This window comes from Pseudorca crassidens, chromosome 11, assembly GCF_039906515.1.
Source record: "Pseudorca crassidens isolate mPseCra1 chromosome 11, mPseCra1.hap1, whole genome shotgun sequence".
Classification (NCBI taxonomy): Eukaryota; Metazoa; Chordata; class Mammalia; order Artiodactyla; family Delphinidae; genus Pseudorca; species Pseudorca crassidens.
This window is the reverse complement of record NC_090306.1, coordinates 9,661,209-9,688,211: the sequence shown is the minus strand read 5'-3', so window position 1 is coordinate 9,688,211 and position 27,003 is coordinate 9,661,209. Positions and strand designations below refer to the sequence as shown.

The 27,003-nt window shown below is 42.2% G+C and overlaps 2 protein-coding genes across 6 annotated transcripts in view; one reads left to right on the top strand and one right to left on the bottom strand.

Annotated features, from left to right (window-relative positions):
- The window catches only part of CREBL2 (cAMP responsive element binding protein like 2), a 56,812-nt gene extending 44,947 nt beyond the window's left edge, over positions 1-11,865 (bottom strand). For 2 of the 4 annotated variants that reach the window (XM_067695731.1, XM_067695730.1), the window contains exon 1: positions 11,521-11,865. In XM_067695731.1, coding sequence (XP_067551832.1) covers positions 11,521-11,535 — 15 coding nt within the window. In that variant the 5' untranslated portion in view covers positions 11,536-11,865. The remainder of the gene's footprint in view (positions 1-11,520) is intronic. The other 2 variants (XM_067695732.1, XM_067695733.1) reach the window with 2 other exon arrangements.
- The window catches only part of DUSP16 (dual specificity phosphatase 16), a 177,392-nt gene that overhangs the window by 44,358 nt on the left and 106,031 nt on the right, over positions 1-27,003 (top strand). The gene's annotated exons all lie outside the window — the stretch shown is intronic.

Here is a 27,003-nt window from a genome sequence, read left to right as displayed (position 1 = left end):
AGGCTGGAAGGAGAAGGAGATAATAGGGAGTGACTGCTAAAGGTTGTTTTGTTTTGTTTTTAATTAATAGACTTTGTTTTTTAGAGCTGTTTTCAGTTCACAGGAAAATTCAGCAGAAAGTACAGAGTTCCCATATATCCCCTCTCTCTCTGCCTGCACAATTTCACCTATTAACATCTTGCATTAGTGTGGTACATTTGTTACAACTGATGAACCCCATGTTGATATATTATTAATAAGTAAAGTCCATAGTTTACTTAAGGGTTCACTCTTTGTGTTGTACAATTCTATGGGTTTTGACAAATGCATTGTGTCATATATCTGCCATTAGAGTATAATACAGAATATTAAAATCCCTAAAAATCCCCTGCCCTAAAAATCCCCTGCACTCTACCTATTCCTCCCTCCCTCTCCCGTGAAACCTTGGCAACCACTGACCTTTATTACTCTACAGTTTTGCCTTTTCCAGAATGTCAGATAGTTGGAGTCATATAGTACGTAGCCTTTTCAAACTGGCTTCTTTCACTTAGCAATATGCATTTAAGTTCCCTCACACCTTTTTGTAGCTTAATAGCTCGTTTCTTTCTATTGCTAAATAATATGAATAACATTCCATTATATGAGTATAACAGTTTGTTTATAAGAGTTTCTTTTGGGGTGATGAAAATGTTCTGGAATTAGATAGTGGTGATCATTGTACAACTGTGTGAATATACTAAAAAGTCACAGAATTATATACTTGAAAAGGATGAATTTTATGGTATGGGCTATTTTAAAAAATGACATGAACCTTAGAGGCAGAAAGAATAGCAGCAAAGGAAGAATCAAGGTGGCGCAGAGACACAAGCAGATGAGAAAGACCACGAGGGAGGGGAGGGGTCAAGCATAAAGCTCCTAATTTATGAGTTTTAAAAGGCTGAGAATTAAGATAAAACTACTGCATTTAGCCAAGAGGGAGCTCCTGATGCCACAGGCTCCCCAGTCAACGGGTTTAACGTCTGTGGAAAGCAGAGGTGTGATTGTAGATGCCCTTTAGGGGCTTCTTCCAACGAGGAGGACTCCAGTGTCCAGATTAAATCCTATTCCAAAGATTCTTGGATCATTTTACTTTGGCTTTTTAGGAACAAACAACAAAAACAAATTCAGAGCTAAATCTGGGCATGCAAGGAGCAAGCACTCACTGCGGGCAAGGCCTTGAGCTAGGCCTCCACGTGTCAGGCTCACGTTATTTCACACCAGGGGAGGTTAACACTGTTATCCTCATCTTTTTCAGGTAAAGAGGGGAAATTTAATTTCTTATTTAACAACCACTTATTGAACACTCACTTTGCCCCAAACACTGTGAAACTCTAGGAATATTAATGTAAGAAGATAGGGTCCTTATCTTTTTTTTTTTTGGTGGTACTGGGGCCTCTCACTGTTGTGGCCTCTCCCGTTGCAGAGCACAGGCTCCGGATGCGCAGGCTCAGCGGCCATGGCTCACGGGCCCAGCCGCTCCGCGGCATGTGGGATCTTCCCGGACCGGGGCATGAACCCGTGTCCCCTGCATCGGCAGGCAGACTCTCAACCACTGGGCCACCAGGGAAGCCCAGGGTCCTTATCTTTAATATATTTATTAGACTTCTGAAATGCAGCAGACATGAAATAAACACCATTATAAAGGGCAGGATATCAGTACATACAGGAGTCCTGCTGGGAGAGGGATGCACACACACACACACACACACACACACACAGATAAGCATAGTGATCTCTTTATTTCATGGATATAAAATCTAGATAGAACCCAAGCCCCCTGATTAGCATCACAGCAACTGACTCAAGATGCTCAGTTGTCACAAGCTGACTCACTCTCATCAAGCGTGACTATTTCCCTTCTGGATTCCTAAGTAGGACTCATTAACCTGAACATACAACTCCCTGAAAAGGCTCTAAAGCTGACAGATGCTTTAAATGCAGTGCTATATTAATGCTATATAGTCATTCATTTAATGACTGGATTCATTTAATCCAGCTCACTGTGACATTAGTCACTTGATGGAGGGCAGCGGTGAGGAGGTTAACTAACAATTTTTTTCATTTTATGCGTCTCTGAAATTTCCCTCTGCTATTGGCGACTCTCTGTGCCCACCCACTGAAGTCATGCCAGTTTATTCCTTTACAACATGTCTGATTCAGCTCTTCTTCTCTATTCCTACTACCTACATTACTACCCTACTTACAGAGTATTGCCGTGGGTTTCCCAGTGGGTCTCCCTCCCATCCCTCCTTTTCCATCCTTATTTCCCTGGTTAATCTGTCTTGCAAAGAACTGCCTAGTTAGCCTTTCTTTTCAGCTTATTAAAATAACTTTAGTGTATTTTTTTTCATTGTGAAAAAGTAATACCTGATCATTCTAGAGAGAACAAACTTTAACGGCCCTTTGGCCATGTCACGCTCCAGCTCAAGGGAAGGCCTCTGGCTCAGCACTGCTTACCAGGTCACCAAATCCAGAATACTGACTTCCTGTAGCTGCTGTAACAACCACCACGAAGTTGGTGGCTTAAAACAACAGAAATGTACTCTCTCTGCTCTGGAGGCCAGAAAGCTGGCAGGGCTGCTGCACCCCCTCCAGAGGCCCTAGGGGAGAAGCCATCCTTTGCCTCTTCCGGCTGCTGGCAGCTGTGAGCATTCCTTCCTTTGTGGCCACATCAATCCAACCTCTGCCTCTGTGGTCACACTGCCTCCACAACTGTCTGTCAAATCCCCTCTGCCTCACTCTTAGGGGGACACTTGCCATTGGATTTAGGGTTCACCCAGAGAACCCAGGATAAATTCCTCCTCTCAAATACTTAACTAAATCACATTTTTGGCCATATAATATTCACTCTTTTACCATATAAGGGGACCGGTTCCATTAGCACATGGATGTATCTTTTTAGAGGCCACCATTCAGCCCACTACATCCAGGCTCCTGCTCACCGAGCCAATTTTCTCTTTCGTTTTTCCAACAAGTCATGCCTGTGTCCTTGGGGAGCTCACCCCACGCCCTGCACTCCTACCTATACTCACCATTTCTCTAAACGCTCCCTCTCCACCGCCGCCCCTGCCGCCCGATCCAAACCTGCAAATATTATGCTCCCTTTGGTTAGGGCCAGCCCTGGCCCTCTTTCTGTGAAGCTCTTGCTGACAGTCACCTTCTGTCCACACATTATTTTTCGTCTCCGAATCTCTGGACCATACAGTCACCATCACGCTGAATTGACACGGTATACTGGTTATTTTTAGCGGCCTCACAGATTTAAGTTCTATCTCCCCAAGTGATGTGCGCACCGCAGGCACAGAAGCTGTGTTTTCTATTCCAATCCCCACTGTATCTGGCCCAGAGCCAGGCACTTAAAAGGCATTTATTAAAAGACTGATAATTGGATGAATAAATGCAAAGAAAAATTAGCAATATTTTGCAATTTAATTTAAATTGGTATTACTATGACCACCACTACCACCAGCTAATAGAAGTTGATAAAAAAAAAGAAAACCAAACCTCTCTCATAAGGGATATAAAATCTCAAAAACCAATCAATAACTCTTATTATTTTACCACCCTTTTAGCATTTATTTACATCCTAATGCTCTTAATTCTTTTTTTAAAAAATATATTTATTTACTTATGGCTGTGTTTGGTCTTCATTGCTGGGCGCGGGCTTTCTCTAGTCGCAGCGAGTGGGGGCTACTCTTCATTGCGGTGCGCGGGCTTCTCATTGTGGTGGCTTCTCTTGTTGAGGAGCATGGGCTCTAGGCACGCGGGCTTCAGCAGTTGTGGCATGTGGGCTCAGCAGTTGTGGCTCGTGGGCTCTAGAGTGCAGGCTCAGTAGTTGTGGCGCACGGGCTTAGTTGCTCTGTGGCATGTGGGATCTTCCTGGACCAGGGCTCGAACCCATGTCCCCCTGCATTGGCAGGCGGATTCTTAACCACTGCGCCACCAGGGAGGTCCCCTAATGCTCTAATTCTTAAGGCGACCCATAAAAGTTTCAAGTTGTTAAGTCTAAGAGAATTACTGCATTTACATGAAGTGGCAGCATCAGCCCCAGCTAAGAAGGAAAATAGCAGGAAAGCTTGTTTCACTTTTCTTTTGAAAACATAAAGTGAAACGTTATCTGCCATCGATTAAAGAAAAATAAGATAGATATGAATGCAGCCAGCCACTGCTCTTTACCACTTTAAAGAAAAAAACAAGCAGCTATACTTTCATTTGGTGTCAAGGCTCCCATAACTTCCTTCACAGCTGTTGGCTAGGCTTCTTCTCTTTTCTTATTTACCAGATCTTCAGAAAGAGAGAAAGTCTAATCACATCTTCCTGCTGCTAACCCTTCTGCCAGTTTTTCTCATCAACAGAGGAGAAACAAGATAAAGCAGGCATTTCTGACTGTTAACTCGTGCCTCTCCTCTCCTGACCCCTAATCCTCTCCTTCCCCAGCTATTACTGTTTGAAGCTAAATATAATACATGTATTTTAGCAGTGCCCCAAACTGTTACAAACTGACTCAGTAAGAGTGGCCTACAGGCATATCTCATTTTATCGTGCTTCACTTTACTGCATTTTTTAACAAACTTAACGTTTATGGCAATCCTGCATTGTTGGATGATGGCTAGCATTTTTTGGCAGTAAAGTATTATTTAAGTAGGGTATGTACTTTTTTTTTTAGACATAATGCTATTGTATACTTAATCGACTACAGTATAATGTAGACATAACTTTTATATGTACTAGGAAACCAACAAATTCATGTGACTTTGCTTTATTACATATTTGCTTTACTGCAGTAGTCTGGAAATGAACCCACAGTATCTCTGAGAGGTCAGCCTGTATACTTAACTGTCTTTACTTCTTTACCACCCACTCTTCCCCAACCGCTACGTTTTGGCTTCTGCCCCATCACTCTGTTGAAACTTCTCATGCTAGGTTCATAAACAATCTCCTGTTTTTGAAGTCCAATGGATACTTTTTCACTACTTATTTTACATGGAATAACAACCTTTTTTTTCCTGGTTCTCCTGTATCACTAACCTCTCCTTTTCAGTTTATTTTGCTGAGTCATATTCCTTGGCCTCTTCTGATCATTTTAAAGTTTTCCAGGGTTCTGTCTCTTTAGCTCTCTCTTCTGTCCACCGTCTTCATCCTTCAAGGATTTTATGCACGCTGCATCAACCACAACCTACCTTGTAATGGTCTCTAGCATGGTCTTCAGCTCAGGCCTTTCTTCTGAGCAATCTAACCAAGCTGGTGAGGAGTCACAGAGGACCAGCATTTATTTTGAACCCATTATGTACTAAGTTTGTTTTAATACATATATAACATTTAATTCTCACACTAACTCAATAAGGCTTTATTAACACATCCAATTATAGGTAAAGAAATACAGTTCTGAAAAGATTAAAATAATTGGCCAACATAAACCATAGCAATATTTTCTCAGGTCAGTCTCCCAAGGCAAAAGAAATAAAAGCAAAAATAAACAAATGGCACCTAATCAAACTTCAAAGCTTTTGCACAGCAAAGGAAACCATCAACAAAAAAGACAACCTACAGAATGGGAGAAAATATTTGCAAACAATGCGAATGACAAGGGGTTAATATCCAAAATATTAAACAGCTCATATAACTCAATACCGAAAAAACAAAAACCCAAACAACAAATGGGCAGAAGACCTAAATAGACATTTCTCCAAAGAAGACATACAGATGGCCAACAAGCATACAGATGGCCAACAAGCACATGAAAAGATGTTCAACATCGCTTATTATTAGAGAAATGCAAATCAAAACCACAATGAGGTATCACCCCACATCTGACAGAATGGCTATCATCAAAAAGTCTACAAATAATAAATACTGGAGAGGGTGTGGAGAAAAGGAAATCCTCCTACACTGTTGGTGGGAATGTAAATTGATACAGCCACTATGGAGAACAGTATGGAGGTTCCTTAAAAAAACAAAAATAGAACTACCATATGATCCGGCAACCCCCTTCCTGGGTATATATCTGGAAAAGAGGAAAACTCTAATTCAAAATGATATATGCACCCAGTGTTCACAGCAGCACTATGGCAGTCCACAGCCAAGACATGGAAACAACCCACGTGCCCATTAACAGATTACTGGCTTAAGAAGATGCGGTATATATGTACATACAATGGGATATTACTCAGCCATAAAAAAGAATGAAATATTGCCATTTGCAGCAACATGGATGGACCTAAAGAATATTATACGTAGTGAAGTAAGTCAGACCAAGACAAATATTATATGATATCACTTAATGTGGAATCAAAAAATAATACAAATGAACCTATATACAAAACAGAAACAGACTCACAGACATAGAAAACAAATTTATGATTACCAAATGGAAAAGGGAGGGGGGTAGGGATAAATTAGGATTATGGGATTATCAGATACATGCTACTATACACAAAATAGATAAGCAGCAGGGATTTACTGTATAGCACAGGGAACCATATTCAATACCTTGTAATAACCTATAATGTAAAATAATCCAAAAAATATATATATATAACTAAATCACTTTGCTGTATACCTGAAACTAATACAGTTCTGTAAATCAACTATACTTCAATTAAAAAATAATAATCTGTCCAAAGTCATAATAGCTTTAAGTGGCGGAAATTAGATTTGAACTCTGGTTATATGCCAAAATCTATGTTCCTTCCTGATTGGACCATCTGCCTCTAGTCTTGTTCCAGTTCCTACATCTTTACCCTAATCCAGTCTCCATATAGCCATGAACATTTTTTTTGAAAACACAAATCTGATATTATCACCTTTGCTTTAAAATCCTTTAATAGCTCCTCAACAACTATGGTGCCTTGGTTTTCAAACAAAATTCAAATTCCCAGGCCCTGTTCCCCAAAATTCTGATTCAGTCTTCTTTACTTCACACTTTGAAAAATACTGGCCCAAATTTCTGAACTTAATTTGCCAAGCAAATCATGATCTGGCCCCTGATTATCCGTCCATCCTTATCTCTGCCCACACCTCTACTTGTGCCTTATGCTCTAGCTCAGGGATCAGTAAACTCCAGCCCAACTGGCAAGCCAAAGCCAGCCTGTTGCCTGTTTGGGGAAATAAAGTTTTATCAGAACACAGCCATATCCATTCATTACATTCTGCCTACAGTTGCTTTCACGCTGCAGTGGTAGAGTTAATTGCGACAGATCGATCACATGGCCCACAAATATTTACTATCTGCCCCTTTAAAGAAAATTCCCCAATTCCTGCTGTAGCTTGTAGCAAAATACTTATTTCCCAGTGCAATATGCTTTAGTATAGGACGTTCCCTCTTTCCCATTTTCTGAGGGAATCCTATTCTTCTTTACAGATTCATTCCTACTGTGTGAACCCATGTCTGACATACCCAGTCAGGCATCCATTCTTAGTGCCCCCAAAGCACTTTGCCATGACTCTCCTCATTTCTTACCTCACCACGTTGTAATTATTTTTCTGTATGTCTGTCTAGCCCACTGAAACATAAGCTCCTGAGAATAATTATAAACTCTTACCTGTCTTTGTATCTCTAGCACAATGCCTCGTATTACATACATATTAGGTGTCTAACAAATGTTTGACGATGAATGAATAAATGAACAAACTTTTAGGAAAACCTTAAACAGCAAAACATTCCGAATAAGGTTATTTAAACTTAGATTTCAACTGATATCTGTAGAGGTACCCTAGTTAAAATGCACCCGTAGCCTGCGCAGGTAAGGAAGGCACATTTAAAACATGAATATCTACTGTCTAGGTTGGTAAACGAGCTGGCTCTTCTGTCTTGCTATCATGGAAAGCATGGATAAAGCAGGAGAACAGAAAAGGAAGAAAGTCTCTGGGCTCCGTGGCACTGCCCAAGGAAGGTAGTTCCAACTATAGCAAAGGATGGCTAAGGGGCCGACAGGAGGGACTTCAGGGGCCAAAGGACAGCTCTGGGAATGTCAAAGAGATTTTTGGCCGGGTTAAAATTTTTGTGAGAACCAGCAGTACTCACCGAAGGGGTAAGGAAGGTATAAGAAACCTCATTTTCAAAGAATCATGTGGAGCACAGGTGGAAAGGAAGTATGGAGGAGAAGGGCAGCTCATCTTAGCATCCTGTGGCCAGTGGCTGACACGCTCTCTCACCAGTCCCTCAGCTGGAACTTGGTGCCCTAAACTGTCAGGCTGGGCAATACAGAATGGAGGTCTTTTACCAGCTTAGTCTGCGGCAGGAACACAGCTGGTCTAGGATATTTCAAGTTACTCATTCATTCATTCGATAAACATGAAAGTCAAATAGAAAATAAGAAACCCTCTATGATCAAAGCCTCTGAAAATAACACATTTCAGTTTTTTTTGTAATTGAACGCAGCACGTTAGGGAGAAGAGGCTTTCATAAAAACAAGCGCTTTTTCTTAGTGGTGGACAAGCAGGTAGACTCAGGACACTACCTTTCTCACACAATCTGACAGTTAAGGGCACAGTTTAAGGTCATTTCATGCCCCATCCCGTTGTCCCTGTCCCACTGTGGGGCATAGTTAGGAGCAGAGGGTAGCATGGGGGAAACACAGCTGCAAATGCCATGCAACAGCGCACACTTAAAAATTACTAAAATGAGCATCTCAGGTGCCTACTGCCCTGTGTTAAAGACCGAGGAAGTCCCTGACAGGTAACATGATAAGGATAATATTTTCTGAGTGCCTGTCATGTGTTAGACTCTATTCGATGCTTCATATGCATTATCTCTAATCCTCAGCAAAGCCTGGGAAGAAGGTACTGACCATCTAACAGATAGAATGGAAGCTCAAAAAGGTTAAATAACGTAGCCAAGATTTTTGCCTTCCCAACTAGCCTAAGTAGAAATCTATTCAATCAGAATTTGAGATCTGCTACTTAGCACTTCCCCAAGCCCAGTCTGTCTCTTGCTTTATTTTTCCCCTTAGCTGTAGTCTGTATACTCTGGCTGGCTGGCTCAACAGGGCAAACTGATTAATAAAGCCCAGGTACACCTAGGGCAGTCTCCTTAATGCCACTCTGTTCCAATTCAATTCAACCACTATTAACCAGTACTCTATGATGTAACATAACAGGCACATTGCTACCTACCTGGAAGGCAAAGCTGCACTCCCATTCAAAACTGTCCTGCCCTGACTCCAGGAAACTAGACGGCAGAAGGTGGAAAGCTCTTGGCAAACTCATTCACCGCCACTGATGAAAACAACTCAGAATACAGAATCTTTATAAAGGGATTCATCGCATCATCATCATGTTTCCTGACCTGCTCATTCAAATACTGCCTCTCTGTAACTGCTGCACCTGCCCACTTTGTCCTCTTCCTGTTGCCCTGGCCTTGCTGTCAGCCAGTTTGTCATATTTTATGCTATCACCAGCACAACCACCATATACTTTCAAGCCTCAACTATCCCCTTATACAGGGGAAAATGGAACCTGAGACTCTATCACCCATACATAATGTGAGGGAAAAGTGTGTTTTGTGTGTGAGTATGTAGGTATCTACTAGGAGGAGAATACAATTTTGCAGGACTGTAACAACTAGAGCACAGGGAAAGGCAGGCCTAGGAGCCTTTTTAAAAGACTGTTTCATACCGCCTGACTGCTGAAAGAGCAGTCCAGTCTCGCTGTACGTGGCATTTAAATATTACTCAACCACAGCTACGACATGTATTCAAAGTGAAAGTAGTGTATTCACAGAGGCACTATCCATCCAGAGACATCTGAAGTGGTTTTTCTTTTCCATAATCATTAAAGATTGAAGAAACTGCTGGTTTTTAAATACCGTCACAATACAATGAATTAATAAAGAATGAGTACTGAATTCGTTTTGCTTAGCTATGAACATTCTAAGAAGTTATGAAAAGCCTAGCCCCCAAAATTAACTTAACTCTTTAGGCAAAACCGTAACACTTTATACCTTCCACTAGAGCTTGCCTGTTTCTAGAAATAAGTCCTATGTTATTTTATAGGTAGATAAGATAACTCAAAATCCTATGTATTTTTCTTGAATTTATTTGAGATTACTGAAGACTCTGAGAAAGTTACTACATGTTTCAAAGGTTCAAAAAAGAAACAACTGAAAATTATGTAGAATATACTGTGAGAGTCTCAAACCGAGGACATAAAAGAATATGTTGCTTTAGCATCCTTTCCCAGCCATATCTAGGAAAGATAGTGGATACAGTATTTGGACTTAATTTCAAAATTAACACTGAAAGATCAAGCTAGCAAAGGTTGTTATGGAAAATTCTCTTCTGATTTTTCTGGAAAACTTTCAGAACTCCTCCTTTCTGTCTGGGAAATACCACTTCCTATTAGGAGGGGTTTGCTACTTCACAAATAAGCTTCCTCTAGTGAGTCCTGATTCCAGAGTACTGCCTTGGGCTTTCCCTGCTTGCATTTCTCTCGGAGCCTTCTGCAGGAACAGGAAGAGGAGATAAGGTAGAATAACAGAAGCAGCACAGAGAAGATGGAAATTTTTTCAATCTCTCTGAGGATAGGTGAAACAAAAACTTGATAGCAGCAAAATGTTACTGGTTAGATGGAGGGGGAAAGGGTACCCAAATGAAGGAAAAAGCTATCACAAGCGGCATGCCAGAGAGTGTGGAAAGTAAGACCTCTGGAAAGCATAGGGAAGAGTGTCTATTTTGAAAACTGGCAAACTCTAGAGTCTGATTCCTTAAAAAAAAAAAGTCCAACTTCCTAAACACTCTAAAACATCGATAAGCTGATGATGAATAAACTGACTATCACTATCTTCATGACATATAACTAGACAACACTAACGCAGATAGACAAAGGTTATACATAAACTATATGAATTAACCAATAATGAATACTGTCGGTCATCTTATCATCATAGGGATAAGTGATCTGGATAGGGAAAGGGGGATGGGGATGGAATATTAAGATAGATTAACAAGAAGGAATTCATTCCTTTTCTTGGAGAAGGCTTTCTAGAGGAGGTTAGATTCCAGACTCTGGACGAATAGCAACAGGAGCTTAGCAGAACAGCTCAGAGGGGGAGTGAACCGATTATATGAATGGGGCATTGAGTAAGGGAGCCTGGGAGAAGAAAGGGGGACCGTCAAGGGGAACAGGGCCGGTTCAGGGTGCCCTAGTTAAGGTCTCCAACGTGGAGAAAGGCTGGGTGGGGGCAAAGGAAGGCAAAAAGAAAAAGCACAGTAGTTTCTTCACTTATCTCGGGAGGACTAGGGTTTACACTACCTGGAAAAGCTGACCAACAGGCTTGCCCTGGGTGTGATTTTCCAGAGGAGTGGGCCCTTGCTGGAAGAACGCAGCCCGCTGTTCCCTCAATTCCTTTCTGGGTAGCTGGGGTCATAGCTGGAGGCGCAGAGATGTCTAAGGCCGGTGTCTCTTGGGTGCTGCGTGGGTTACAGGGCTGAGGCTCAGCGGCGGGCACTTAGCGACAAGCAGGCGGCGGCTGCAGCAGCTGCGCGTGCAAACCCCGGGACTTACCTTACTGTCATCCATCTCGGCAGACAGGCCAGCCCGGCCGGGCGCTCCCTCCCCCGGCCCTCCCCCGGCTCAGCCGGCCTGGCCCGGCCCGGCCCCAGCCCCGGGGAAAGAACGGGATAAGGTTCTGACTGCCTCCTCCTCTCGCCTAACAGTTCGCTTCCCTGATGCCACAGTCACGGGGACGAGGGACCAGTTCAGGGATGGCAGAGCGGACCCTGGAGGCGGCGCAGAACGCCTCCCTTCGCCGCGGCTGCCTCCTCCTCCCCCTCCATGACAGGCTCTGGCTGTGTTTACAGACGCCCTGGAGAGAGGCCCGGACCGGAGAGAGGGCGGCAGCGCGGCGCGCGGATTGGCCGCTTCGGCTGCCATAGCACCGCGGCATTCTGGGGATTGTAGCTTTCGTTACCGCGGTCTCTGCGCGGCGAACCAAAAAGGAAACTACGATGTCCACAGAGCCTCAGAAAGGCGTCCGTTTTCCTGCCGGCGAGCGGTCCGCAGGAGGGGCCGAAACTACGTTTCCCACAATGTTTTGGTCCCTGGGTTCCAGCGGTCCGGGCGTAGGGAGGGGGCCCTAGGAGCCCCGCAGAGGCGGACCTGAAGGAGGGGCCGTGGGAGCAGGCCTTTCTCATAGACACCGAGGAAACCCTGTTTATTTTAAAAATTCACCCCCCCCAACAAAACAAAACAAAACAAACAAAAAACCTAAGAATGCACAATGGTGCAGCTCCTTCTGGAAACCATTTGACAGTTCCGATATTCGACATAGAGTTACCATATGGTCAGCAATCCCACCGGAAATGACACCGTGTGTCCCCACGAAAACTTGTGCAGTAACGTTCTGTCCTAAAGGCGTTATTCTTAGTAGTCAAAAAGTGGAAACAACCCAAGTGTTCAACAGTGGATGAATGGCTGGCCAATTGTGGTATTTATATTCAAAGGAGTATTATTCCTCAATGAAAAGGTATGAGGTACTGATACATGCTGCAATGTGGATGCGCGAGGATGAGCCTTGAAAACACACAGTGAAAGAAGCCAGACCCAGAAGGCCACATATCGCGGATTCCACTTATAATGAAATGTCCGGAATAGGTACATTTAAAGAAACGAAAAGCTGGTGAGTGGATGTAGGGGGCTAGGGTTGGGGAACAGCAGGGAGGGAGGGAGGCCAGGAATGGGGAGTGGTTTTTAATAGGTACTGGGTTTCTTCTGAGGTGATGAAGCTGTGCTAAAATTGATTTAGGGATGGCTGCACAACTCTGAATATACTAAAAACCACTGAATTGTATACTTTAAATGAGTGAATATTATGGTATGTGAATTACATCTCAATAGTAAGTAACAAAGAATGTCTTGGCATCCTCCTGATTTAGTAAAGTCAGTGAGCTTGTTGTTTTGGCCTGTGTTAGGCCATTGAGAATTTGACAAAGATTGTCTTTATTAATGTTATTCTGGAGAGCCCCTTTGACTCACTCCTTTTCAGACTCCTACAGTGCTTTGCTAAACCCTTCCAAAGTTCAAATGAGGTAGAGTTCCCAGATTTAGCAATAAATATACAGGGGCTTCCCTGGTGGCGCAGTGGTTGAGAGTCTGCCTGCCGATGCAGGGGACACGGGTTCGTGCCCCGGTCCGGGAAGATTCCACATGCCGCGAAGCGGCTGGGCCCATGAGCCGTGTCCGGAGCCTGTGCTCTGCAACGGGAGAGACCACAACAGTGAGAGGCCCGCGTACAGCAAATAAATAAATAAATATACAGGACACTCACATTTGAATTTCAGATAAACAAGTACCTTTTTAGTATAAGTATGTCCCATACAATACTTGAGACACACTTTTACTAAAAAAAGCATTCATTGCTTATCTGAAGGTCAGATTTAACTATGTGTCTTCTATTTTATCTGACAACTCCAAATTGAGGAAGAGTAATAATAGAAAAGAAGAATTGTCTCTGTCCGATATGTACAACGCTTCAGAGGAACTAAAGCAGGTCAGTCCCTCAGAAGTAAATGCCGCCTACCCAGGTCATCATGTGGGGTTGCAACTTTCGGCCCAGCCAGGGTAGGGGGGCATCTGTAACCTCCAAACCGCATTCCACGCAGTCTCAGAGACGTCTAGCCGCATCCTCTCTGATGATCAGGGGAGCAAAGCCTGTGCTCCTTGCAAGTTCTTCTCCTCTTTCCTCACCTAATACCCCTTTTCCGTGCCCAGTAAGGCCTCTGTCCTCCTCCCCAGCTATGCCCTTGCCACTGCTAAGCCCTCTTTTTCGGCGTGGAACTGCCTTTCCCCCGGGGTTAGTCCTCTGTCACTCTGTCTGCATCCCTGCTGACAAAAGTGCGCCGGGCTCTCAGGAAGGAGGACTAAGACGTTTTGAACCAGGTGATGGAAATTTAAACACGTGCTAGGGAAGTAATATGTACACCAACTTCAGGAGAGTGGTTTTCTCTAGGGAGGGAGAGAGAGAAATGGGATGGAGAGGGTCTTGCGGTGGTTAGCTGTAGATTTAACTTATTTTTTTAAAGAATGGTAACATTTTTATTTATTTATTTATTTTTATATTTATTTTTGGCTGTGCTGGGTCTTCGTTTCTGTGCGTGGGCTTTCTCTAGTTGCGGCGAGCGGGGGCCACTCTTCATCGCGGTGCGCAGGCCTATCACTATCGCGGCCTCTTTTGTTGCGGAGCACAGGCTGCAGACGCGCAGGCTCAGTAGTTGTGGTACACGGGCTTAGTTGCTCTGCGGCATGTGGGATCTTCCCAGACCAGGGCTCGAACCTGTGTCCCCTGCATTAGCAGGCAGACTCTCAACCACTGCGCCACCAGGGAAGCCCTAGATTTAACTTTTTTTTTTTTTCGGTACGCGGGCCTCTCACTGTTGTGGCCTCTCCCGTTGCGGAGCACAGGCTCCGGACGCGCAGGCTCAGCGGCCATGACTCACGGTCCTAGCCGCTCCGCGGCATGTGGGATCTTCCCGGACCGGGGTACGAACCCGCGTCCCTTGCATCGTCAGGCGGACTCCCAACCACTGCGCCACCAGGGAAGCCCTAGATTTAACTTTTAAAGAGATGAAGCAAATATGTGAAATATTTTGGTGGAGAGTACGGTGTATTGTTTTCTTCGCATTTCTGTACATTGAGAAACTATAAACATCCTCACTTTAGAAAGTGTGGAAATACTTTAAATTATTTACTAAAAATTTAATTTATAAAAACAAACAATCACATCATAAAGTAAGACTTGGTAAAGGGAAGAAAATCTTATGAAGAAGTATTGTATAGTCATATGTTAAATATTTGCTGAGAAGTACCCAGGATTGGTAACAAAGGGGTGAGGAAGAACAGAGGAAAAGTATTTGCTTCTGTAAATTTAAATCCTCAAGGAGCCTATAATCCAGGAAGGAGAAATTCACACATACAGGAGACTAAGAACAATCACTAAACGATACAGACCAAGTTTAATATCTATGTGCTAAGTTGTTCAGAGTGGGTAGGGAGAGCCAAGCATCAGGCTAATTCATGGGAAAGGAAAAGTGAACACAGCAATTTTTTTTTTTAAAGGAGTGGGAGGAAGCTTAGATGAAGAATATAATCTCAGGGTCCTGGATATTTTGTATACATGGTTTTCAATCTTTTCTTCCTATATTGCCTTCTCGAAAGGAACCTCCGAATCATTCAGTTCCTTTGAAAAATGCATATAATTTTCTCCTCCCTCCCCTCCCCACCTTTCCTCCCCAGCACACACAAACACATTTCATGTGCTCTCAGACACCCCACATAGAGGCACTGTTGGCCTGTGATGCGTCAGGTCTCTGCTGTTGCTGTGGAGTTTCTTGTAGTGAATTCCTAAACAGCATGGCACACACCCACTCCTTCTTGATCTGCATGCCTTCCATGCCCTCATCTCTCTCTTTCTCCTGCTCCCCTTACTGCTTGGCTAAAAGAGCACAGGTGTCTAAACAGAGCCAAGATGATCATGTTACTCCCTGGGCCACATGGGTCTGCTTGGCACTAGCCCCTGGGGAACATCAGAGAGAAAGGAAGCTCATTAAAATAGCTTGTTAGGCTCCAGCTGGCTTTCCATTAAGTTTGACACCTAAGAGTCTAAGAATTTAAAAATTATCCAGCCCTTTCCAAACGTTCAATGGAAATGAAAATTGGTTGATTCAATTCTGCCATGCAGATTGGTGCTAGACTCATCTCCAATCTAGAAATAGCAATAATGAACAACAAAACCTTCCAAGAAAGAAACAAAGGTGGCCGTGAAATCGACCACGGTAACTTCTGACCCACCTTAACACACACCATACATTTGGGGAAGAAGGTATCCCAGAGTCACCCCAGAAGTGACCCGTCGTTACTTCTCTGTCCCTGGCCTGTCTTCTCAAAGAGTTGATCATCTGTGGCTGAGTGATAAAGATTTTTAAAACGCAGCATGGTTGTACAGTGAATTTGTGGATGGTCCCGATTATGACACAGAGACGGGGAAAGAAAAGGAGGAAAACTATTCAAAGAAAAAAAACAAACCACTGATTGAAGAGAGGTAGGGGGTGGCATAAGATTAAGAGAGGAGGGTAAGGGAACAAAAATTAACGTTATTTAGAAACCACAAACAAGGGGAACAGTACAATATTCTACATTCAGGAATGCCATGGCTACATTGATATGTAAATCTGGCACTAGAACAACAGAGTATTATTGCCGCTGATATGGTAATGTTCAGAGGTACAGAGAAAAAGTGGGTGGGTCATGTGAAATTCATGAAATGCTTGAGGTGAACTCACTGTTGAAGTTTTAGTCCTGTTTTGTTTTTTGTGTGTGTTTTTTCCAACGTACTTTATAGATAAGTATTTCTCTGTCCTTTTTGTTTCCGAAAAGTTTAGCTTATTGTCATGAGGCTATAAAATATTCCATTTCAAAAGTTTGGTTCTGTTCTAAAGGCATTTTGCAAAATGCTCCCCCCCCCACTCTGCCTCCACGGACAAATATGCCTACATTTGCACACAGCACAGTACCTATTTACTCTGCATTGGCTAGAAAGTTCAGAAGCAAGAGCCTAAAGGAACATTTTCAGAATGAGCACATAATTCAGCCTCCAGCTTGTCAGCAGGAGCAAAAGAAATAAATGATGCCACAAAGGACTGAAACAGTCTGTTGCCGAGGAATGAAAAAAGATCTGATCAGCATAAAAATAAGGAAGAGAAAATGAAGCTCAAGGAACCAAAACCTTCCACGTTCAAACTTTCCCTTACCTCTTCCCCTTCACCAATGTACTGAAAGTGTCACCTCCAACTCAGCAACAGCTTTTCTCAGTATCCTCCCAACTACCGTTTCTACTGAAAATACTAAGCCGTATGTACCTCACACTGTAGGAAAGAATGAAGTGTGCCCTTGCTTAAGTAAAAAAATGGGAAATTATTTGGCCAATAAGCAACTGTTTAAAACTAAACCACCCTTTATAAGAGATGGCTTGCTAAGCATCACTATTAGTCATTTACACTTTAGTATGAATGTGCTTCTTTTTTTTTTTTTTTCTCCTTGTATTTGCTACCTGACGATTAGGTTTAGGTTTGGGAGAAAAGAGGAATACACATATGGGTTTGAAGGACAGGTGTTCTAAGAAGGGGAGAGATCTGTGTAGATCTAATTGCTGTGCTGGAGCTTTGAGCATTTAAAGAGCAGCCCAGTAAACAGTGGATGCCCATGAAGGTTAGGGCAGGGGAGATAGGAGACAGATGAAGAACCAACAAGTGACCAGGTACCGTCTTTCACGATTCTCCTGAGGGTTTACCCAGCAGACACACGTAAGACAGGCACATTTATTCTACTGACTCAGACCCGAAGAAGCTTAAACTTACCATGGCACTTGTGATGGAGGAAGTAAAAAAAACTCAGCCTGCATGTTTGCTTAGGAACATTTTTTTTTTTTCAAAAACAAGCTTCCTTTCATCAAAGTTCACTTCTGAGGTCTTTTCCAGTTAAGTTTTGGTAAACCCAGAGTTGTTTGCTGAATAGAAATCTGACAGGGCTCATCTTCCAGATCCTACATTGTTAAGGAACAGAAGACTGGAATCCTGGGTTATGCAGGAGAAAGCATGGTTTTGGTACCTGTGACTTCAGGAGAGCAGCAGGGGACCTATTTCTTATTTTATGAATAGCCTTAAGTCCTCCAAATTTTGCTTCAATATTCTCCATTTCTAAGAAAAAAAATGCAACCTAAAATTTACTATTGGGACTCTATCAGACTTACTTACAACCGTCAAGATGTTTTCAAAAAGCTCCAAACAATATTTATGAGAATTTAAGTGTTAATATTTCCTGTCTCTAGGTGTTATCTACTGCTAGATGTAAACACCTTTGACTCTTTCTGGCATTACTTTTAATATTATGGGTATTCTGGTATTTCTGTTTGGTATCACATATCTTCATTTATTTTTTGACTCGTTTACATATTCAAGAACTTTTACAGCATATTTTCAATTCCCTTAAAGGCTTCCTCATCTGCATAAGAAGACTTCCATTCCAGATACATCTTTAAACCATTTTACTTATACATTAGAATTGTTTCCAAAAACATTTAAGCCTGAATATGGTTAATGTCAGTCTTCTTTGGTCAATACAATGGTACTTGAATGGTATAGCACCTCATATTTTGTGAGATAAAATATAATATTATTAGTAGTAATACCACTCAGTTTCCAAAAATGTTTGCATGAAATTCATCACGTAGGAATTAAAGGATTGCCACGTGGAATTTGACCGATTGTGCTAAGGGTATTTTTGTCACCAACAGCAGTCCTTTGGCAGACGGCATGATTGTCCTTAAAAGTTAGATAGCATCGTTCTGCTGAACAGCCGTTTCTGTCTCTGTCATTCATAAATGTGTCCAAGTCATTACAGATTTTTTTTCTGCTTGCTATAGGAAATAGTTCTTTAAAAATATGTATTATAAATGTATCTCAAACAAGTTTCACAGGACATCCTTTGATCCTTGGAAACAAGCCATGGTGATTGTGCCCTCACGGTTTCTGGTCTTCAGAGAGTCACACCGTGCTATTTCTCAGCTGTCACATATCCAGATGAAATGTACTGTTTTAAAAAGGTCTTTCCCCACGCCTGAGCCCTGTCGAGTTTTGCAGTGGACTTTTCTGAGTGGTTTCTGACACCATCATCTCTCTTTCCAGGGACAGTCACAGAAATGCCTCAGTACCATCTCCCCTGGGTGTGGATGTGTGTGGAGCAACCACGGTTCTGCTTGTCTGTGTTTTAATCTGACTAAAAGAATTATTCTCTTTTCATTTCTGTTCCAGACTTTTTGCTGCTCAGCATTTTCTGGGGCCTTCTACTAGAAACTTCAGGGGATGGATTAACCACAGCGATCTGTAGGAACTTTGTATAAGCATATACATATTTTCCATGCAATTACTAAGCTCTTTGTGCCTTTCATTTTTTCCCTTTAAGTCAGATCTTTAAACAGCCACTTTGTCTCCCTAACAAGATAAACCGTATTATCAGAACTGAGAGTTTATACGACTAGCTAATTTTGTTACAGGGCTCATTTTAGAGTTCAGTGTAGGCATGTAAGAGTCTAGTTTGTTGCTGCACCTCTCCCGACACACCTGCTGCTCTCACGATTATGAGATTCAAAACACGAGTAGCAATCCTCTCCTTCCGCTTTCTACCAGGAGTACATACATGTCATTTCGAATTTTACAGATTAACTTTACATTTCAGCTCTAGTCTCTAGATGTTTTTCTAAATCAGAAAAGAAAGTCATTTTGTCTTAAGGGATGCTGCCTGCCTCAGACAAGCATCTCGCATGGTACCATGGCCAGTTCAGGATGGCCTTGCACTGGCTGATGCGCACGTCATTAGAGGTTGTGCAAGAAATGTCACTTTTGCCTCAGTGTCTGGCACCTCTGACATCACCGTGGACTCTCTGACCCTCTCCTCTGTGCCTCACCCTTTCCCTTTTTTTCACACGGTTCTTGCCTTGTGCTCTGTTCTTCTTGATGTTTTGTGTTTTCAGACAGCAGGTCCTGGGAGGCGGTTTTCCTTTCCCTAAACCTGGAGGATTTTCTCCAGTTTGTTTTGTCTTAGAAAACTTCAGGCCTTCTGCCGTGTTTCGCTTTGATAGCCTCCTTTGCCACTCAGCACGGAGTGTGTCTGTTGATCAGCTCTGTTCTGGCTGCTGCAGGTGAGGCTCAAGTAGAGGCCAGCTCCCTTCCTTCTCATCACAGCTTCCAGACAGGATCACACCTCCCCTTCCCCTAGCCTCCCATGTCCCCCGCAGGGTCCCAGAGGTGAGGGGGGAGTGGTCCTGGCTGCACTTGCCCGGTTTCCTGCCCTACAGTTGTGTTTCCTCCTCACTTCCCATCCCTTCTCTCATGCGTGCTCCTTTTCTCCCTTGTTTCTACTCCTAAATCAAGATGCACTTCTCTCGTCGCCTCTGAAGCAGTGCTTGACACCCTCTCCAGCTCTGCCCTCCTTCCAGACAAGCGAAGTGCTAAGGTACCCGCACTGCTGTTCTCTTGTTTCCACAGGTGCTATTGCCAAGCTCAGAAGAGGCAGTTTCTTGTGGGAGTGGAGGCTGGTGATGGAATCCCTTGGGGGGGCTGCCTCCCCAGATTTCCCTCTTTAATGTCTCCAGCAAACAGGTGGTCACTCTACTGGTAGTAAATTCCTGGGTATTTTTACCCAACACCCCATAAACAAAATGGCAATGTTATTGGACATGCCATACAACCAGGCCTATTGAGTAATGTCCGCATTAATCAATTTGCCAAAGAAAGCAGGTTGTTATCTCAGCTTGTTCGGAGAGAGGCTAGCTATGGGAAGGAAGAAGAACTCAGGCATCAGGCTTACAAGTACGCGGTCAAGATTTAAATGATACCTAATCGGTGATTTGGTGCGCCGTGAAGTGAATCTTTTCCTGCGCAAAACTGCACTGGCAGTACAGTTGATTCTCTCGTAATTGCTACAGGAACCTCACTAGAGTGCCTTGGGGAGAGCCTGTTGCCCTGGGACTGAAGTAGCGAGGAGATAGAACCCAAAAGAGATGCAAGTTTTACCAGATTTGTCTCAATATTAAGAAATGTTGTACTACAAAGAAATCCTTTGGCTGGAGGATGACTGATTCACTTTTTGATCCATCCATTCATTCATAAAACACCTTGAGCAGCTCCTTCTCCCCAGGCATTGTGCTGTATGCTAGACACACCAAGATTCACGAGGCAGGGTCTCTGCTCTCAGGGAGCTTACACACTGATGGGAGATTCTCGGGCGTACCTCTCTAAGTATGTGCAGGATAGTGTGTAAAGTGTGATAATAAAGCTACACATAAAATACAGAGGGGATCTAGGGGAAATCTTTCCTGAAGGGCTTATTTCTGTGCCAGGTCTCAAGGGATGAGCACAAGTTTTTCAAGCAGGCAAGAAAAGAAATGTTTTCAAAGGCAGCCTGGTGTGAAATTACAATGGGAAACCACAAATAATTTGGTTTGGGTGTAACACAGGCATCTCAGGAGATGGGAGGAGCAGCGTCAAGAGCTAAGGCCAAAGACATACACAGGAGCTAGATGATGAAGTGCACTGAATTCAAGCGGGGACTTAATTTGAAGCTGCTTGGGAGCCACTGAGAGTTTAAGCAGGAGAGTAACAATTAAATCTGGGGGAACTTGGCCTTTCACATGCAGTTGGCAGCTCCTCAATAACTTTTCCTTTATTTTGTAATGTTTTATTATATTATGTCATGCTTGTAATATACGTATGCTATACAATGGTATGGTATGTGGGCTTTACCATTGTAGTCTAAGGGCCTGGCGTCTAGTGTGCTCTTACTAATACCTGATGACTGATATAGTTTCTGACACAGTCTCTGACCCTTGCTTAGATGTCGGTGGTACCGGCAGGTGGTACCGGCCACACCTCTGGGCTCCCTTTCCCTCCAGGCTCTTTCTATCACCCACAAGCAACAAGTGACAGAAGAATGGTTGGGATGTCTCCTTGGGGGTGCATTGCTGCTGCATGACAGTGCCCAATACATATTCCAGAAATTATCTTAATCCCTCCATCACCCAGAATTTTCATTCAACCAATTGTGACATCTCTGGGAAAGAACATTTTCAAAATGTTAGTGACACGTGGAACCCACTCTGGAGTGAGCTTTTACTTTCAACTTTCTTGAACTATGTCCCTTTTGCAAGGTGACAGACTACAATTTCTCAGTGCCCTTCACTTTCCCCACGCCATGCCTGTAACAAATATCACCAAGGAGAGATGGATGGGCAGATGGAGTGAATGTTAGACAAAGAGACTGAATTTAGAATCTTCCATTTATTCAATAAAATTGAAAATATGTTATTTAAGAGAGGTGGAAAAAAACCCTCAATGTTGTCTACAGAAACTTTCCTTAAACAGATAGAATTTCTCTTTTTGATTTGTAAAAGTAACAACAACAAAAAAAACAGTACATTTTATTTCAGAAGTAACATGTGCCCATGGTAAAACATTCCAGCAGCAAAGAGGCTCATAAGGCAAAAAGTAAAACCTCTGACTCACTCTCCAGAGTTAACCACTGTATAACCTTCCAGAAATGTTGGACACACTACAAGGAGTATGGGTTTCGCCCTCTCATTTTTACACAGATGGTATTAAATTACACACACTGGGGCTTCCCTGGTAGTGCAGTGGTTAAGAATCCGCCTGCCAATGCAGGGGACACGGGTTCGAGCCCTAGTCCAGGAAGATCCTGCATGCTGTGGAGGAGCAACTAAGCCCCAGCGACGCAACTACTGAGCCTGCGCTCTAGAGCCCATGCGCCACAACTACTGAGCCTGCGCTCTAGAGCCTGCGAGCCACAACTACTGAAGCCCACAAGCCACAACTACTGAAGCCCGCAGGCCTAGAGCCCGTGCTCCGCAACGAGAAGCCACCGCAATGAGATGCCCGCGCACCGCAACAAAGAGTAGGCCCCGCTTGCTGCAACTAGAGAAAGCCCACACACAGCAACGAAGACCCAACACAGCCAAAAATAAATAAAATATTTTTTTAATTATTAAAATAAATTACACACACTGTTGTACATTTTTTTCAATTAAAAATATGTACTGGATATTATTCCATATCATTGTATATGTAACACTCTCCTTCACTGTTGTTTTTCTTTCCTTTCTTTCAGAATCTACTATTTGCTTTACTTTTTATTTTGACTAGCTAAACAATGCAGAAATATTCACACAACTTTGGTTATACATCTTGCGGTTCTTGTGTAACTTTATCTATAGGACAGATTCCTAGAAGGAGAACCTCTGGATGAAGTACATACACCCTTGAATTTTGGCAGATACTGCCAAGCTTTCCTCCAAAAGAGTTACAAAATATGTATTTCCACCAGTAGTGTATGTTTCCCTAGTTGCCAGACAGCATGGTTTGTTACCAAACTTTTAAAGCTTGGTATGTTAAAAATGGTATCTGGTTGATATTTCAATTTGCACTTATTGAATTAGCAGTGAGATGAGGTATTCTTTGCATGTGTGGTGGGGATTTCCTTTTTTTTTTTTTTTCTGAACTACCAGTTCATATTCTTTGCTCATTCTTTTATAGGTGGTTGGTTTTTTTCTTATAGATTTCTGAAAGCTCCATATATATTAAAGGAATTAGTGCTCTTATCATATATGTTAACCATTTTTTGCCCAGATTGTTGTCTGTGACTTTGTTGATTGTATTTTTTATTCAGAAAATTCCATTTTTCAGTAGTCATATGTATTCATCTTTTCTTTATGACTTCTGGATTCTGTGTCATACTTAGGAAAAGCTTTCTCCATGACAAGATTATACAAAGATTCATTGTTTAAAAAAAAAAAAGATTCATTGTTTTATCCCAGTACTTTTATAATTTCATTTTTGTATTTAAGTCTTTTGTCCACCTTGGATTTATTTTTAATGTGCAGAGAAAAATTGAGCTCTGCTTTTATTTTTTTTTTCTAAAAGACTAAACATTTATCCCAACACTGTTTACTGAATATTTTTCCTACTGATTTGGAATGCTCCTTTTTATCATAAACTTACTTTGTTTGCACTTGGGTCCATATCTGGACTGTCTACCTTTCCCCACTGACCTGCCTATTTCAGCACTATACTATTAATTAGTGTGCCTTTAGAATGTATATTTAAAAATCTATTGGCTTTGGGCTTCCCTGGTGGTGCAGTGGTTAAGAATCTGCCTGCCAATGTAGGGAACTTGGGTTCGAGCCCTGGTCTGGGAAGATCCCACATGCTGTGGAGCAACTAAGCCCGTGAGCCACAACTACTGAAGCCCGTGCACCTAGAGGCCGTGCTCTGCAACAAGAGAAACCACCGTAATGGGAAGCCTGTGCACGGCAACGAAGAGTACCCCCCCCTCGCCGCGACTAGAGAAAGCCCACGCGCAGCAACAAAGACCCAACACAGCCAAAAATAAATATATAAAAAATAAATTTAAAAAATTTTTAATCTATTGGCTTTAAGGCAGTGGAAATACTCTACGTGATATTATAATGATGGATATATGTCATTATACATTTTCCAAACTTATGTAAAGGTGAACCCTATGGTAAAGTGTGGATGTTGAGTGATTATGATGTGTCAATGTAGGTTCACCCCTGGTTAAAAAAAGAACCGTTCCAATGAGCAATGTTGATAATGGTGGAGGCTATGCATGGGTGGACGCAGGGATATATAGGAAATCTCTGTACCTCCCTTTCAAGTTATAAACCTAAAGCTGCTCTAGAATAACAAAATCTTTTTAAAAATAGAATAAAAGAATTTTAAAACTAATAGCACTAATTTCCCTTCATCACTCTACTCTCATTCTTTTTTAAACAACTTTATTGAAGTATAGTTGATTTACAATGTTGTGTTAATTTCTTCTGTATAGCAGAGGGACTCAGTTATACACATACATATATATACAATCTTTTTCAAATTCTTTTCCATTACGGCTTGTCACAGGACATTGAATATAGTTCTCTGTACAGTAGGACCTTGTTGTTTATCCATCCTATATATAATAGTTTGCCTCTGCTAATCCCAAACTCCCAATTCTTACCTCCCCTCCCCACCTCCCCCTTGGCAAACACGTCTGTCCTCTATTATCTGTGAGTCTGTTTTTGTTTTGTAGATATGTTGATTTGTATCATATTTATTTACTTATTTATTTTTAAAGATTTTTTTTGATATGGACCATTTTAAAGTCTTTACTGAACTTGTTATAACATTGCTTCTGTTCTATGTTTTTTGATTCCTTGGCCACGAGGCATGTGGGATCCCATCTCCCCAACCAGGGATTGAACCTGTACCCCCTGCATTGGAAGGCAAAGTCCCAACCACTGCACTGCCAGAGAAGCCCCTGTATAGTATTTTAGATTCCACATATAAGTGATATCATATTGTATTTGTCTTTCTCTTTCTGACTTACTTCGCTTAGTATGATAATCTGTAGGTCCATCCATGTTGCTGCAAATGGCATTATTTCATTATTTTTGATGGCTGAGTAATATTCCATTGTATATATATATCACATCTTCTTAATCCATTCATCTGTTGATGGACATTTAGTTTGTTTCCATGTCTTGGCTATTGTAAATAGTGCTGCTCTGAACATAGAGGTGCATGTATCTTTTTGGATTATAGTTTTGTCTGGGGATATGCCCAGGAGTGGGATTGCTGGATCATATGGCAACTCTACTTTTAGTTTTTTGAGGAAGCTCCATACTGTTTTCCACAGCTGCTGCACCCATTGACATTTCCACTGACAATGTAAAAGGGTTTCTTATTCTCCACACCCTCTCCAGCATTTGTTGTTTGAAGACTTCTTAATGCTGGTCATTCTGACTGGTGTAAGGTGGTACCTCATTGTAGTTTAGATTTGCATTTCTCTAATAATTAGCAACATCGAGCATCCTTTCATGTGCTTTTTGGCCATCTGTCTTCTTTGGAGAAATGTCTATTTAGGTTTTCTGCCCATTTTTCAATTGGGCTGTTTGTTTCTTTGTTGTTGAGTTGTAATGTGCTGTTTGTGTATTTTGGAAATTAAGCCCTTATCAGTCACATCATTGGCAAATATTTTCTCCCATTCTGTAGGTCGTCTTTTTGTTTTGTTTATGGTTTCCTTTGCTGTGAAAATGCTTGTAAGTTTGATTAGGTACCATTTGTTTATTTTTGTTTTTATTTCTATTGCCTTGGGAGACTGACCTAAGAAAACATTGGTACGATTTATGTCAGAGAATGTTTTGCCTCTATTCTCATTCTTATATTTCCAGATGATCTATACTCAACTACCAATAAAAAATGTGATTGTATGCTCTGTCTGCATACAGTGACAATGGCTGGTAAGATGATTTAATGGCTCAACAGCCACTATAATTTTATTGTTTGCATTTCCAGCATTGCAGTATGAACATTGATTCATATCTATTTTACTGATTTGTTCATATGTATTATAATTCCTTCTTGTGCTTCCCCCAAGTAAACTTTTGACTAAGGACTATTTGACAATCTCCCAGTGTTTACTCAGTCACTATACTGAACCCTTTAAAATGCACAGAAACAGGGAATGCTTATTGAAAGCCGAAAACACTAGGCCTGTGCTAGAGTGTAGGTAAAGAAAGTTCATGTTCATCCTACCTCTTCTCCCACAATCCCAATAAGAGCAGGATCCCAGAATCAGCCTTTACTATCTTTTCCTCCATACCAGGTATCTCCCATCTATGTATTTAGAGATGTAACTTTTCAGTCTTGGAAAAAGAGAGATTTGCCCAAAGCGTTAAGGATGCATTTGGAATCTTAGTAACTGTCGTCACGGTGGCTGAATTCTAACCCATATGTGGTTTACCAGAGGGTACATCTTCCCTCTATCTGTGCCTCCTCCTCCTTGAAGTCCACAGGCATTCTGAAGATCTCTCAAAACCTCTGTGAGTCACAGGTAGAGGGTTTAAAAATGAAAAGTCAGAAAGTTTGGAAATTAAATCCATAAGGAAGGAAATGACCACTGGCTTGTCGGTAAGCTCTGTCCTTCCCCATCATCATTTTCATTACCACCCCTCTCCCTGACAAGATCTGAAAGTTCAAAGCTAGGCATCACCTCTACAGGACCTGCCAAGAGAATTTCTCAGTTAGGCTCCCAACTTCTAACTCTCCATCTTGAAACTGCAGGTGTATTATTTTAACCACCATTCACAGAAAACCTGGGGAAACAGGAACTGACAGACTCCCTCATGAAACAGAATAATAAAGGGCTTTGACTGGTTTATGTGACCATAGAAAAGTTCAGAGCCGGTTACCTTGTGAAGACATGGGCTCTTCCTTTGATGACCTTCTACCGGGAGGCCTTAGATAGACTTCCTGCATTGGGCTAGAGATTGGACTAAATGATCTTTGAGTTGGGCTGTGTATGAGTCATGGAAAGTTTCCCCAAGGAGGTGGCAGCTGAGCCAAATCTAAAATGAGATTAAAGAGA